The sequence below is a fragment of the Hylobates moloch genome, unplaced genomic scaffold (assembly GCF_009828535.3).
Source record: "Hylobates moloch isolate HMO894 unplaced genomic scaffold, HMol_V3 SCAFFOLD_1, whole genome shotgun sequence".
Taxonomy (NCBI): Eukaryota; Metazoa; Chordata; class Mammalia; order Primates; family Hylobatidae; genus Hylobates; species Hylobates moloch.
The window spans coordinates 210,080,327-210,096,512 of NW_026652276.1; the positions used below are offsets into that span (position 1 = coordinate 210,080,327).

At 44.4% G+C, this 16,186-nt stretch overlaps 1 protein-coding gene across 3 annotated transcripts in view; it reads left to right on the forward strand.

Moving 5' to 3' along the window:
• Nucleotides 1-1,174: 1,174 nt before the first annotated feature.
• Nucleotides 1,175-16,186, forward strand: part of AHCYL2 (adenosylhomocysteinase like 2) — a 206,745-nt gene continuing 191,733 nt past the window's right edge. For 2 of the 3 annotated variants that reach the window (XM_032761703.1, XM_032761704.1), the window contains exon 1: nucleotides 1,374-1,817. In XM_032761703.1, the coding sequence (XP_032617594.1) occupies nucleotides 1,455-1,817 (363 nt within the window). In that variant the 5' untranslated portion in view covers nucleotides 1,374-1,454. Of the gene's footprint in view, nucleotides 1,234-1,373; nucleotides 1,818-16,186 lie in introns of those variants that run through there. The other variant, XM_032761705.1, reaches the window with a different exon arrangement.

The following is a 16,186-nucleotide window of genomic DNA, read 5'->3' on the forward strand; positions in this document are numbered from 1 at the left end:
AAAAGGCAAACCCTTATTATTAAAAAAGTATTGGCAAACAATTTTCTTTCTTTCTTCCTTTTTTTTCTGGGATGGCGTCTCACTCTGTTGTCCAGGCTGGAGTGCCGTGGCATGATCTCGGCTCACTGCAGCCTCTGCCTACCAGGTTCAAGCCTCAGCCTCCCATGTAGCTGGGATTTCAGGTGCCCGCCACCACGCCCGACTAATTTTTGTATTTTTAGTAGAGACGGGGTTTCACCATGTTGGCCAGGCTGTTCTTGAACTCCTGACCTCAAGTGATCTGCCAGCCTTGGCCTCCCAAAGTGCTGGGATTACAGACGTCAACCACTATGCCCAGCTGGCAAACAATTTTCAAAGGCTGTAACAATTTCTCTGTTTGTTGGACATTAGTTTTAGACAGCTTTTTGTTATTAAAAAGGACGCTGCCGTGCATGTCTTTTTGCTTACATCCTCTAAATGTAAAATTTAAAAATAATACAGAAAAGTACAAAGTAAAAATCACCTGAAATCCTATCGCTTAGGGAATTAACTACTCATATTCACTATTCATATTCCTCTATGCTGACATATGTATCTGAATTTCATATTATTGCCCTAGTAGAATTATAGGTCAAAAGATTTGGCCTCGTTTAAGGCAACGTGTAATTCCTCAGCCTTGAATTTTGACCTAGTGATACCTAACTTCTTTGGGGAATGATCTTAGCTTCCAAACCCAGAATGTGCCAGAAAGCGCCACAGCAAGCAAGGTCCTACTTTATCCCTTCTAAAAACGAAGCCACTGAAGTTTGGAAGGGTGTTGAGTTCTCAATTTCACAAAGAAAAATCAAGCCACTTCCAGCCTGGAGCCGCCGCTTCTCCTTTAAATACCCGCTTACGTGATCGCAGACGCGCACACGCGGAGGAACTTCACGCTGTCAGGGCAACAAGCCATTCCTCTACCATTTCCCCTCCCCTAAGGCTTCTTGGCGTTCCCTCCCCGGAAGTCACAACTCCCCTGGAGACTTTCTCTTCCTCATCCCCTCCATCGAGTCACCTATCCTCACTCCTTTCTGTTAGTTGCCGGCCTAGGGTTCCCTTTCCTCGCCTGAATTCCACTTTCCGGAGGAATGGCTGAAAGGGACTACAACTCCCAGGGGGCGCTTCGGGCCCCGCCCCCGGAGCGCGCAGTGTAGATCGGGGCCTGAGGTTCCACGGTCTTCTCGCCGCGTGCGGCCGGGAGCAAACGCACTATAGGTTCCGTGGCGCCTCGCGCTAGGCCAGACCGGGCTGGGGTCGGACGGGGCGGGGCTGGAGGGGCCGGGGCTGGCGGGCGGAGAAAGGGGGTGGGAGCGGAGGCGATGGAGGGGAGGAGTGGGGGCATGGGGGAGGGAAGAGGAAGGGAGGTGGGAGGCGGGGCCGATCAAGAGCAGGAGCAGGAGCTGGAGTCTGAGCCGGCGGTTGCAGCTGAGGCGGTGATGTCGGTGCAGGTTGTGTCAGCCGCGGCTGCTGCCAAGGTGCCTGAGGTGGAGCTGAAGGACCTGAGCCCCTCCGAGGCGGAGTCGCAACTAAGACTGAGCACTGCCGCCGTGGGCGCCATGGCCCCCCCGGCGGGCGGTGGAGACCCTGAGGCTCCAGCTCCCGCCGCGGAGCGGCCCCCGGCCCCCGGCCCGGGCTCGGGGCCCGCCGCCGCTCTCAGCCCCGCCGCCGGGAAGGTGCCTCAGGCGTCGGCCATGAAGCGGAGCGACCCACATCACCAGCACCAGCGGCACCGCGACGGCGGCGAGGCCCTGGTCAGCCCCGACGGCACCGTCACCGAGGCGCCGCGCACAGTCAAGAAGGTACTGGGGCCGGGCTGCCTCTCTAGGAGAGGAAGGGAGGGGAGGGGAACTGCAGATCCTCTCGGCACGGCGGCACTACCCTCCACGCCCTCCTTTCTGATCGCAGGACCAGAGATAACCCCTTGTCCCCTCAAACCCACTCTCTCAGAGATGCCCCCCAGCCGGCCCCTAGTGCTGGGATCGGAGACTCCAGGAGTCACGGCCGTACTTCGCTCTGAATAACATGGAGGTAGCGCTCTCCCCTACTACTTGGAATAGGCAGCGGGAGGAGAGACACCTAATAGTACGTCCCACGGCCCCAACACGCTCCCGGGTGTGATTTTCCAGCCTATCGGGGAGGAGACCTCGTTGGTATAGAAAAACCTTACCACTCACGGGAGTTCACCCAGCAATAAGGATGAAGAGATCTTTAATACTTGGAGAACGAGTAAGGTGTAGTCACCTTGCATAGAAATCGTCAGAGTTGTCTGGTTTCCATACAGTTGATGACTTTCTGCCTTTCTGTGGCCAACCGTGTCCATACAGCAACACGATGCTGTGCCCTTCATTTCCAGCGACTGCGATATTCTCTCTTCCCTGAATATGTAAAAGGGTAATGGAGAGATTCTCCTCACTCTTTCATGTTAAGAGCTTTGTCCTCCCTGCTGAGTATAGTTGGATTGTTAGGCTGTGTATGAAGAGAATGAATGTCTTATTGGTTCCTTTATTATAATCTGAAAGTGATAGGAAGAAATGCTGCTACTTTTGAGAAAGACGATCTTTGTAGGGTTTTCGGTCTTAGGCGTCAGCTTCTTTCAGACAGTTTTGAGGAGGCCTCAGAATACCAAGAAGTAACTGCCTAGATGGATGATAGCCCTATATTACCCGTGCATTGTCTATCCGCAGTTGTCTTTCCCTCTCAAAGCTTGTCTCTCTTTCTCTATTAAAGCTGAATCAGCACAGAAAAACAGGGCAAGTATTGGAAAAGACAGAAGTGTGGATCATATAAAAAGGGCTTGCAGCTTCAATTTCCTAGACACAGTATGGGCACAGGGATTAATGTTTTTTTAAATTGTTGTGAATGGTTTTTAATTGCTTTATCAGAACAGCAACAAAGAGACGGAAAGTGTGCATTGGTTTTACTCTGTGGGACTCAGCTGAATTGGAACCTTGGATCCACCATAATTTTTGTTGTCAAAGCGTCATGATTAAGGTATAGCAGATAATCCTTTCATCCTGACTATACAAATTTAGGTGATAAGTCAGAGGCAAGACTGAAGGAATTTCTGTAATGCTTTAGACAATGTCTTTGTCGTTTGCAATATGAAACTCCTCTGGGAAGAGTTATAGTAGAAAGAGGCAGGCAGCATCCTGCAGAAATGGGTTTAAAGAAAAACAGTAAAGTAAAAAAGAGAGGCAGCAGCAGCACCAGTGCTGGGAGTACCTAGATATGAGTCTGGAAATCCAAAGCATACTTCTGACTTGTTGAGATACTTTGTAACTTTGGTTAAGTCATTTTCTTGTGATTAACACTGTTTTTGTCTAAAATTTGTAATTTGGTTAGATCTCTTTAGGCTAAAAGTGTTTAACAAATTGCTGTTAGAGCATGAGGTTTACAGTCAGGCAGACCTGGATTTGAAGCCTAGTACCCCTATTACTACCTTTTGGGTAATTTCCAAATTACACAAATCAGTTTCCTCTTCTATAAAATGAAAGTACTAATTACGATTGAGGATTAGAAATATTTGTAAAAGGTTTAGCATTGAGCTTGGCACATAAAGTCTTAAATGATAGTCTTATTAATGCTTTTATTATTATAAATAATTGATTTTATTTTATTCCTCCCATCATGGCTTAAGTGCAAGCCCCTATGACCGCCTCTGAAAGGTACACACAGTTCAATATATTCTATATAAAGAAGTTAAAAAATCATGGCTCACATCTGTAATCCCAGCACTTTGGGAAACCATGGGTGGCGGATTGCTTGAGCCCAGGAGTTTGAGACCAGGCTGGGCAACATGGTGAAAACCTTTCTCTCCAAAAAAAAAAAAAAAAAAGAGCCGGGCATGGCGGTGTGTGCCTGTAGTGCCAGCTACTCAGGAGGCTGGGATGGGAGGATCACCTGAGCCCAGGAAGTTGAGGCTGCAATGAGCACTCTAGCCTGGGTGCTGGAGTGAGACCTTGTCTCAAAAAAAAAAAAAAAAAGTTAAAAAATCAAAGACCAGCATACTGGAGTCTGTTTTTCTTAATTCTAGATATGCTTCTTGACCACTTTCCTTGTCGTTGAACTATTTTCCTGTTTTTTCAGCATCAAATGTACGTTCCATGATTCCTTACTCAGCAGCCTCAAGGCTATTGGAAAGCAGGGCTGAGCTTGCCTTACAATGTTAATTGCACCAAAAAAACAACTTCTCTGCTGAAAGTTAAGCAGGTGAAGCTCTCGGCAAGGATACAGCTGGATGACGAAATTCAGGGCATTGCTGAGCTGCTTTTCAGGTGCCCAATCTTTAACCTTCTTTTTATTGAATTGGCTAAATCAAAATAAGTGCCCAAGACTGCCCTTTCCCTAAATTGAAAGTCATCTCACCAAGGGACTGCAGTGTGACATTTTGATTTGTTGAGCTTTTGTTGATTCTTAGATTGTCTATGTAAATAACCACTCTGACCTTGACTTCTCACTGTTTTTCTTATAGCATATGAAGGAACTGAGGATACTAGTATCGAAATAGCTGCCTTTGGCTGTGGAACTGGTGACTGTTGCATTTGTTTTGTGACTGTCATGTATAAACATTTATTTTAAGTCACATTTCCATAGATGGTTTCCCTTACTTCATTCACGTATCATCAGTTTTCTTAGTTTTGTTACTCTGCTCAGCCACACAAGGGAAATAAACTTTGTACAAGAGCCAGAATTCCCAAGTGCAGTAGTTAATAAGAAGGAACATATGGTGTGCAGGTTACTCAGTCACATCTTACCTTTGGCACCTGCCTCTGTCCTGTAACTTGTGATGCTCTGGGGGCCAGATCATGTTATGTGGCTATGATATATTTAATTATAATGTCCTTTTTCATAAGTTGACATCAAGTGAACCCAGCAAGCCAAAAATCTCTGTAAGAAGTAATTTGGGAAATGGGAAGGTAAGTTCCACAGGAAATGAGGTAGTAGTAGTTAAAAGGGATTTCTTCTTTGTGTTCTTGAAAATGAGTGATAGGAGTGTTGGAGCACAGCAGGGAAAACAAGGCAGGAGAGGATTTATTTCAGAAATATTAAAACTTTCTGACAATAAGGCTGCAAGCCCAAGAACCTCAACTAGATGGTGCTTACATCAGTATCAGTAATGACCATGTTCAAACAGACTCTTTATTGCTTTTGGCAAACATATCCACCTTCCACTGGCTTTGTTGCTGTCAGGAGAGAATGAGTTGAGCCATGTTAGCACTTCTTGTCCTGAATTGTTTAAGCTCTTGATTTGGTTAATTATAGAGTACTAAAATGGAATGTTTTGGATAAAGACATGGGAATGTGGGAGCAATATGACTCCTTTTGCCGTTACAAGAGTACTGCTCTGAAAAGTGTTCAGTAAGGCAATTGGCAGTTGGGCTGTAATAATAGTTACCAATAATTAGCCTTTTTTTTTTTTTTTTTTTTTTTTGAGACAGAGTTTTGCTCTTGGTGCCCAGGCTGGAGTGCAATGGCGCGATCTCAACTCACTGCAACCTCCGCCTCCCGGGTTCAAGTGATTCCCCTGCCTCAGCCTCCTGAGTAGCTGGGATTACAGGCATGCACCACCATGCCCAGCTAATTGTCTATTTTCAGTAGAGACGAAGTTTCTCCATGTTGGTCAGGCTGCTTTCAAACTCCTGACCTCAGGTGACCTGCCTGCCTCGGCCTCCCAAAGTGCTGGGATTACAGATGTGAGCCATTAGCCTTTTATGTGCCAGGAGTTGTCATAGGGGTTCTGTAATCCTCACAACAATACTAGGAGATGTAGGTGGCATTATCTCCATTTTACAGATGCAGAAATGAGATCCCAGGAGGTTAAGTGCCTTGCCCAAGGTTATATATCTAGAAAGTGTCAGAGGTAGAACTTAAATCCAGGGCTGTCCGTTTCCAAAGCCCATGTCTTTTTCATTATGCCACAGTGATTCTAACTTCTTAGATGCTGAGTTCTTGCTTTCTCCCAGAGGTCTTTTAGAATACTAAGTGAACTCTAAGGCGTGTCTGTCTGGCTAAGGCTTAGGTCATCCCAAGACCGAAGTAAGGCAGGTCTGAGCTTTAGGAAGAGGATGGGAGAAAATTGTACAAATGTAGAACTTGAAAGAATTGTAAATTTAGAAGAGGAGAATAAAAGCATCTTATACAGAAAAGCATTTCAAGATCAATGATGCAGCTTCACACTAGTAATTTACTGATAATCTAAGAAGTTTATCCATATTTTTAAAGTTATAAATAAATTTGGAGTACCTGAGGAATGTACCCTTTCTTCCTGTTCAGCTAACACTGCCCTGCTGTCATGTTTAGGTGGTAGACACAATTAGAGGAGCTGAAATTCCATTCGCCCAACAAGAGGTTTAGTAAGCTTGATCAGATTTCTATGGAATTTGTAGGAGCTTTTTATAGTCTGAATGACCTATGGCCTGCGATTTGGTGAGAGCAGAGCAGAAAGCAGCAGTGGATTGATGTTTCTTCCATAACAGTTCCCAACTCTAAAATTACTTTGATTAAATTAGATGATTATTTGTATGGGTTTCAGTCTCCCTTTTCCCTAGCTATATCGTGCAACAGTTCAGTTAGCTATTTCCCTCTTGGACACTTGCACTAATAGCTGGTGATTTTCTTTTCTTTTTTTATTTTCAAGGGTCTATCAGTAGAAATCTATTGATTTGGGGCACCTAGTTCTTAGCTTAGAACCTATATAAAGGAAGGGTATTTGAACTGCTGATTGAGTTCCTCTAAGTATAGGGCTTTAGCCTTTCTGAATGTTGCAAACCTGAGGCTAAAACTAGCTTCATCTTCCCTACACGCACTTACCTTCTACAATGCTCCAAGGTGAAACTTTATCTATTGGCTACCTTTTCTTGGAAACCCTTCTCGGCTTCAACGACACTTATAATTCCTACCATTTACTGAATACTCCGTGTCAGGAATCTCTCTCTTCGCATTTAATCCTCATGACAACTTTATCAGATGAGTAGTACTATCTTTATATTATAGATAAGAAAATATAGGCTCAAAGAGAATAATTAACTTGTCCAAGGCTTTGTCAGTGAAATGGTGGCCATAGCAATATTGGGCAGCTTTGCCTCCGTGCCAACACCGCTGCTGCTCTGACCAGACTCCCACTGAAGTCTGCTTAAGCTGCTGCTAAGACCACTTTGGATCTCACGATCTAGCCTCTTTGAAGGGGAGGCCCAAACACCATGCCTCACATCCCTGTTTGTTTCAGTCATTACCCGCCATCTGCCATCCGCCAGCTGTTATCTTCCCAATACTAATTCCTTTACCACTCTCTTCATCCTTCAGCTGATTCAATCCCTCAAACTGTTCCACCATGTTCTTTACAATATCCCCCTCCTTGATCAGCAGATTCACATGTAGTATCAGTCTCTAGCAGCAAGATCAAGTTACAAGGGCAACAGTGGCAAGTGTTAGCACTTAGTATCCAGAACTGTGATGGTGCAAACCAAGCTGCCGCATCTCCTGCTTGGCATTAGCAATCACATCTTTGCCAACCCAGTTCTGTAATTTTGAATGGTGTTTTAGCTGTGTAGCACTTAAGTTCTTCACCGAAAAAGCGACCTCATATCCTTTCTGTAAATTCTTTTTCTGTTTAATTCAGCCAGTGTTGACTTCTGCTGCTTGTAGAACTCGGAGTGATGTACGGGTTGAACCTAACCGTCTACCTTCTTAGTTGCTGGCACTCATGGAGCTGAGAGTTGCTAGAGAAAATCAGCAAATCAGACAGATCGGTGTCACAAAAAATTTATAATCATCTATTTCATATGCATAATCAGCATTACCTAGCAATGTTATACATTTCTCTAGTTCACTTTCCAGCTCACTGCAAATTATTTCTTCATATTGTCTCTTTCTTTTTTCTTTTTTACTGAGACAAGGTCTCCCTCTCTCACCCAGGCTGCAGTGCAGTGGTACAGTCACAGCTCACTGTAGCCTCAAACTCCCTGGTTCAAGCAATCCTCCTGTCTCAGCCTCCTGAGTAGCCAGAACTACAGGTGTGCTACCACGCCTGGCTATTTTTTAATTTTTTTGTAGAGACGGTATCTTGTCATGTTGCTGGTCTCCAATTCCCGGGCTCAGGTGATCCTCCTGTCTCACCCTTCCAAAGTGCTGGGATTATAGGCATTAGCCACTGCCCCTGGCCTACTGTCTCTATTTCTTTTTCTTTTGTTTTTGTTTTGAGATGGAATCTTGCTCTGTCCCCAGGCTGGAGTGCAGTGGCACCATCTCCGCTCACTGCAACCTCCGCCTCCTGGGTTCAAGCGATTCTCCTGCCTCAGCCTCCTGAGTAGCTGGGACTACAGGCACACACCACCACACCCAGTAGAGATGGGGTTTCACCGTGTTCGCCAGGATGGTCTCAATCTCCTGACCTCGTGATCCGCCCTCCTCAGCCTCCCAAAGTGCTGAGATTACAGGTGTGAGCCACCGTGCCCAGCTCTTATTTCTAATCTCTCATATTTTCTTCTTTTTTAACCAATCATAGGCTTTATGCTTCATTATAAAAACCGAAGCTGCTGAGTGGGAATTCCTTCATCCTTTTACCTCCGAATTCTACAAACCTACGTGCCTCTGGGACTCATCTTTTTCTCCTTCAGTCTGTCAAGACAAGGGCCTTCACAGGTGCTGTAATCATTCTCTTCTCCCCCTCCCCCCTTCCTTCTCCTTTCTTTTTCTTTCTTTCTTCTCTCTCTGTTTTCATTCTTTTTTCTTTAAGAGATGAAGTCTCACTCTGTAGCCCAGGCAGGAGTGCAGTGGTGTGGTCATAGCTCATTGCACCGTCAACCTCCTGAGCTCAATAGATCCTCCCTTCTCAGCCTCCCGAGTAGCTGGGACTATAGGTGCATGCCACCATACCTGGCTAATTTTTTTTAAACTTTCTTGTAGAGATGGGGTCTCTCTCTCTTTTTTTTTTTCCCCTAGACGGAGTCTTACTCTGTCACCCAGGCTGGACTGCAGTGGCACTATCTCGGCTCACTGCAACCTCCGCCTCCTGAGTTCAAGCAATTCTGCTGCCTTGGCCTCTCAAGTAGCTGGGATTACAGGCGTCTGCCACCGCTCCTGGCTAATTTTTGTATTTTTAGTAGAGATGGGGTTTCACCATGTTGGCCAGGCTGGTCTGGAACTCCTGACCTTGTGATCCGCCTGCCTTGGCCTCCCAAAGTGCTGGGATTACAGGCGTGAGCCCGCACCTGGCTGAGATGGGGTCTCTTGCTATGTTGCCTAGGCTGGTCTTGAACTCCCAGCTTCAAGTGATCTTTCCTCCTTGGCCTTTGAAAGTACCAGGATTATAAGTATGAGCCGCTGCACTCAGCCACATTTTAAAAACTTTTTGTAGAGATGGTGTCTCACTTTGTTGCCCAGGCTGGTCTCGAATTCCTGGCTTCAAGCAGAAGCAGTGCTTCTTCCTCACCCTCCCAAAGTGCTGGGATTACAGGTGTGAGCCACTGTACCTGGTCTCTCTTGTCTTAAAGAATTTCTTCCTTTGGTTTATTTCATCTTTCTACTAGGTCTTTTCCTTCAGAATTCACACTTGCCCTATTGTCTCCCATTTTGAAAACCCTGTCCTTTGACCTGCATATTTTCCGTTGCTGTCATGTTTTTCCATTCTCTTTCACAGGCATGCTTCTTAAAGGAGTTTTCTGTACATGCTATATATGCTTTTTTCCTCTCATGAACTCCTTAACTCACTCCTGCTATAATATTCTGTTTAACCAAAACAAAACCCTCTTGCTAAAGTTGTTAATGTCCATTAGATTGGGAAACATGCGGGTCTTTTTTTTCAGTCTTCGTCTCTTGGACCTCTTAGCAGCATTTGACATTGACTCCTTGTGAAACACTCTTTTCCCTTGGCTTCTGTGATACTGCTCTTTACTACCTTCCATCTTATTTCTGTAGCTGCTCCTTCTCATTCTTCTTTTTTTTTTTTTTTTTTTTTGAGGCAGGTCTCACTGTGTTGCTCAGGCTGGAGTGCAATAGTATGATCACTGTAAACTTGAACTCCCGGGCTCAAGAGAGCCTTCCACCTCTGATCCTGAAGGACTAGGATTACAGACATATGCCACCTCATCCAGCCTCCTTCTCATTCTTCTTCTTCTTTTTTTTGAGACAGGGTCTCACTGTGTCACCCAGGCTGGAGTGCAGTGGTACCATCATGGCTCACTGCAGCCTCAACTTCCCAGGCTCAAGCAATCCTCCCACCTCACCCTGTGGAGGAGCTGGGACTACAGGCACATGCCACCATGCCCAACTGATTTTTGTATTTTTTGTAGAGATAGGTTTTCACCATATTGCCCAGGCTGGTCATGAACTCCTGGGCTCAAGTGATCTGCTCACCTCAGCCTTCCAAAGTGAGTTTTATAATAACTTGTACATAAATAAAAGCATACTCTCTATACATTGTTTTACAGGTTCCTTTTTTTATTCAGTAGCATGTCTTAGAGCTCTTTCTGTATCAGTACCTATAGATCGGTCTCATATTTTTTAACTGCTCAATTAATTTCCTAAGTCTATATTGTTGCTTCTTAAACCATTCTTCCATTGATGCACATTTACCTTTTTTTCTCTTTTTTTATACATGGTGCTGCAGTAACTATCTGTATGCATTTTTGTGTGTGTACATGTAGAAGTGTTTCTCTAGGATAGATATCTAAAATTTTAATTTTGGGATCAAAGATAGCCTTTTTTTTTTTTTGAGAGTTTTTTGAGACTCTGTCACCTGGGCTGGAGTGCAGTGGCACGATCTCAGCTCACTGCAACCTCCACTTCCTGGGCTCAAGCAATCCTCCTATCTCAGCCTCCTGAATTAGCTGGGACTACAGACACATGCCACCACGCCCAGCTAATTTTTTTTATTTTAATATTTATTTATTTTTGAGACAATCTTGCTCTGTTGCCCAGGCTGGAGTGCAGTGGTGTGATCTCAGCTCACTGCAACCTCTGTCTTTCAGGTTCAAGCAATTCTCTTGCCTCAGCCTCCCGAGTAGCTGGGATTACAGGCGTGTGCCACCATCCCTAGTTAATTTTTGTATTTTTCATAGAAACAAGATTTCACGGTGTTGCCCAGGATGGTCTTGAACTGACCTCAGGTGATCCGCCTGCCTTGGCCTCCCAAAGTGCTGGGATTACAGGTGTGAGCCACTGTACCTGGCCTGGCTAATTTCTGTGTTTTGTGTAGAGATGGAGTTTTACCGTGTTGCCCATGTGGGTCTCAAACTCCTGGGCTCAAGCGATCTGCCTGCCTCAGCCTCCCAAAGAGGCATGAAACACAGTGCTTGGCCATATTTTAAACTAAATGCAAAATGCCATGTTGTCTTTAAAAATGTAGTACCATTTTACATATCAGCTAACTATACACGAAACAACTCTTTCACCATACATTTACCAATACTGAGTATTTTTCCATCTTTGGGGGAAAGTCTGTTACTGGTCTTTTTATAAAATCTGCATTCTGACAGAATGAGGCTGAGAGTATTTTCATGCATATATTGGCAATTTATATTCTTTTTCTTGTAATTCTCTGTTCATATTCATTAACAAATTATTTATTGATTGACTACTATATGCCAAGTGCTGGGGATACAGCAGTGAACAAAACGGATAAAAATCTCTGCCTTCATATTGGATTTTTTTTTTCATGTTGGTTTTGGAAATTCTTTATATATTCTGGATATTAATTATTTGTGTATATGTTGCAAATATTTTTTTCCTACTCCATTTCTTGTTTCTTGTAACATTGTTTATGAATTTCAAAGTTTTTATAAACTTGGATTTACCAGTTTTTTTCCTTTTTGGCTTAAACGTTTTGTGTCTTAGAATTGCCTTTCCAACCCCAAATTTATAAACAACATCTATGTTTTCTTCACCTGTTTATATGGTTGTATTTATTATATTTTGGTCTTCAGTCCATCTGGAATTTATTTTTGTTTGTAATGTAAAATAGGGACTATTTGTAATATAAGATAGCTCTATTTGTTCCCAAATAAAATATATTTTACCTTTTTCTGGTTTATTCTCTGATTGTTTCTTTCTCTTTAACTTGTTCTTCTTAACTATTTTTCTCTTTTTTTTTTTTTTTTTTGAGACGGAGTCTCGCTGTGTCGCCCAGGCTGGAGTACAGTGGCGCAATCTCGGCTCACTGCAAGCTCCGCCTCCCGGGTTCACGCCATTCTCCTGCCTCAGCCTCTCTGAGTAGCTGGGACTACAGGCGCCCGCCACCACGCCCGGCTGATTTTTTTGTATTTTTAGTAGAGACGGGGTTTCACTGTGGTCTCGATCTCCTGACCTCGTGATCCGCCCGCCTCGGCCTCCCAAAGTGCTGGGATTACAAGCGTGAGCCACCGCGCCTGGCCCTTCTTAACTATTTTTCTTTCTTAACTCTTAGTTTACATGTAGAAGAAACTTGTGATTGAAGACTGTGCCTGTTTATTTTTATTTGTTTGTTTTTTTTTGAGACGGAGTCTCGCTCTGTCACCCAGGCTGGAGTGCAGTGGCGCAATCTCGACTCACTGCAAGCTCCGCCTTCCGGGTTCACACCATTCTCCTGCCTCAGCCTCTCCGAGTAGCTGGGACTACAGGCGCCCGCCACCACGCCCAGCTAATTTTTTGTATTTTTAGTAGAGACGGGGTTTCACCGCATTAGCCAGGATGGTCTCGATCTCTTGACCTCGTGATCCGCCCGCCTTGGCCTCCCAAAGTGCTGGGATTACAAGCGTGAGCCACCGCGCCGGGCCGACTGTGCCTGTTTATTAACGCAAGTATGACACTAAAAATTAGTGTCCTGATACTGCTGATTTAGTGTTTACAGTGAATTATTCATAGAAATACTTGCTATTTTAGCAAATTTTTCTTTCGTTTAGTTGATGTAGATTTGTTTATGTTTTGACAGAAATTGGAGCCCCAGTGATATCTCAGATACATATCCTATGCAGTGGTAGCCTACAGAGAAACTCATCTTCTGCATTATACTAAGTTAAAAAACCGTGATACTCTGTGGTCCTTTTCCAAAATGACACTTTATTATTATTAATATTATTATTCTGAGACAGAGTCTTGCTCTGTCGCCCAGGCTAGAGTGCAGTGGCACCATTGGGTCACTGCAACCTTCATCTCCCGGGTTCAAGCAACCCCAGCTTCCCGAGTGGCTGGGATTACAGGTGCCCACTACTGCGCCCAGCTAATTTTTTTTGTAGTTTTTAGTAGAGACAAGGTTTCACCATCTTGGCCAGGCTGGTCTCGAACTCCTGACCTTGTGATCCACCTGCCTCGGCCTCCCAAAGTGCTAGGATTACAGATGTGAGCCACCACACCTGGCCGATTATTATTATTTTAAGGCCTGACTTGTCAGGAATTGTGTATATGTGATGAGGCTGTAGGACGAAAAATTTTTGCCCTGGTTAGGTAGGTGTGGTCATCTATCTTTCAAAGTTGACATTAACTGCGTTAGCTTAAAGAGGAAATTCTTTTCCTGGAAGGCAAATAAAGATTCTTCTTCAACAAAGCTTTATTGGATATACAGCTTGACTGAATCTAGTCTTGGGTCACTGAGCTCAGGGAGGTAGAAATGGAATAGGAATTGTACTACATTGATTCATGTCTTTCATTTCTATAAGGGAGAAAAGATGATTGGCCTAATGCTATTTTTTTTATGACCGATGCTGGACTGTATTAGAGAAGTAACTTGACTGCTTCTGGATATTTGCCTAATAATCTCCCTAATACATTGTGAGCTTCTTTTGTGCAAAAACCATTTATTTGTTGGGTGTCAAATACTGCTAAGTGCTAGAGTTATAAGTTAGCAAGATATCATTCTTGCCCTCCAGGAGAGGATAGGGAATGTAGACACAGAAATAACTAAATACAGTGTAGTTTGATATAAGCAATATTGGAAACAGGAATTGTAGTTTGAAGAGGTCAGCACTGAAATTGAGGTGAAACACAAGAGGTTTCACCATGTATCAGAACCTCTGTGGCCGGGTGCGGTGGCTCACGCTTGTAATCCCAGCACTTTGGGAGGCCGAAGCAGGCGATCACTTGAGCTCAGGAGTTTGAAACTAGCTTGACCAACACAGTGAAACCCTGTCTCTACTAAAAATACAGAAGTTAGTGAGGCGTGGTGGGGTGGGTGCCTGTAATCCCAGCTGCTTGGGAGGCTGAGGCAGGAGAATCGCTTGAACCCTGGGGGTGGAAGTGGCAGTGAGCTGAGATGGCACCACTGCACTCCAGCCTGGGCAACAGAGCAAAAGTCCGTCTCATAAAAAAATAACCTTTGTGAGGTTTCCTTATTCCAGCTTTAGAAGTCTAGAAATTCACATTTTTGTACAATCAGAGGTCATTTACCTGTTAGGACTGGTTCAGACTAACCAAAATCATGGGAGACTCATATTTAAAACAAAATGGTAACTCCTAATTTACAGTCATGTGTAACACTCAAGCTAATCTGATAAACGTGTAAATCAGAGGATATTCTGGAAAATCTATATGGGAGGTCTAATTATAGTTAGAGACAGTTTATTAAGTTTGGAATCATTTAGATCCTTGCTCTTCAAACTGATCCTTGCTATTCAAACTAGAAGCATTGGTTATCACCTGGGAGCTTGTGAGATATGAACAATATCAGGTAGCTCTGGCTCTGTACTAGCGTATACCTGTCAGAACCTCAATTTTGTATTCGTTGTTGAGTAGATGTTGGCTTAGCAATTAGTCTCATTTCATGTTTCTCATTTTTATTAATTTTTTTTTTTTAAGAGATAGGGGTCTTGCTTTGATACCTAGGCTGGAGTGCAATGGTGTGATCATAGTTCACTGCAGCCTCAAACTCCTGGGCTCAAGCAGTCCTTCTGCCTTAGCCTCCTGAGTAGCTTGGGATTACAGGCACAAGCCACTGTGCCCAGCTTCATGCTTCTCTTTTATGAAACCTCAGAGTAGAGAAGCAAGAAGATAATTTTAGGGTTTTATGGAAAGGTGGAAACTTGCAATAAAACCTGTTATAAAACTTATAACAAAATACTCAATAGACACAAAGACATAGAAAAATAAACAGACACAGATATATAGAGACAGACACACCGAGACCCAGAGGGAGAGTTACACACAGACTCCCTACACACAGAGACACTTCTCCCATATACACATAACAGAACCCCTGCCCCACCATGCCCAAGCCTCTACCCAGTCCCTTCCCACACACAGAGACCCCACACCCACAGAGAGAACCCCATGGCCGGCTGGGCATGGTGGCTCACGCCTGTAATCCTAGCACTTTGGGAGGCTGAGGCGGGCGGATCACCTGAGGTCGAGAGTTCGAGACCAGCCTGACCAACGTGGAGAAACCCTGTCTCTACTAAAAATACAAAATTGGCCGGGCACATGCCTGTAATCCCAGCTACTCAGGAGGCTGAGGCAGGAGAATCGCTTGAACCCGGGAGGTGGAGGTTGCGGTGAGCCGAGATCGTGCCATTGCACTCCAGCCTGGGCAACATGAGCAAAAAAACTCCGTCTCAAAAAAAAAAAAGAGAGAACCCCATGGCCATCTCCACAGAGAGTCTTCTCCATGTTCCTACAGAGATGCCCCACACAGACCACAGACACCCTGAGACCCACCCACACACAAAAACACAGGCTCCCACAGAGAGAAATACATACACAGACACACACACTGACATCCAACAGGTAATGCCTAAAACTAAGGTTTTCATGGAGCATGAATAGTGTTCTGCACAGTTATTTTGAGGAGAAGGAGCAAGTGTTCTCTCAAAGGTACTTTTAACTGAGCCAGAAAATGAAGCAAAAACAGACGGGCTGCCATTGGGTCTGCAGAACAGTGAATGCTACAAAGCCAGTTTGATTTGGATTCCTGTTTCTGGAACTGCTTGTTCCTGGGCATTATTTTCAGTTTGATGTACTCAGCATGCTTGGGTGGAAAGTCATTCTCTTATTTTCTCTCAGGAGCTTGCATCCTAGATTGCTGGTTAAGCAGAGTTTTATGCTTAGTCTCCTTTGGCACTAATTAACACACTCCCTTGATGCTCCCTGAGTCATATAAGTCTGCCCAGGATTGGAAGATCCAGAAACACTGCGCCCATGTGGAGGAACTCATACTGAGTCCTCTGTGGGTGCGTGGGACCGAGGAATGTAGGGGGAAGATTATGTA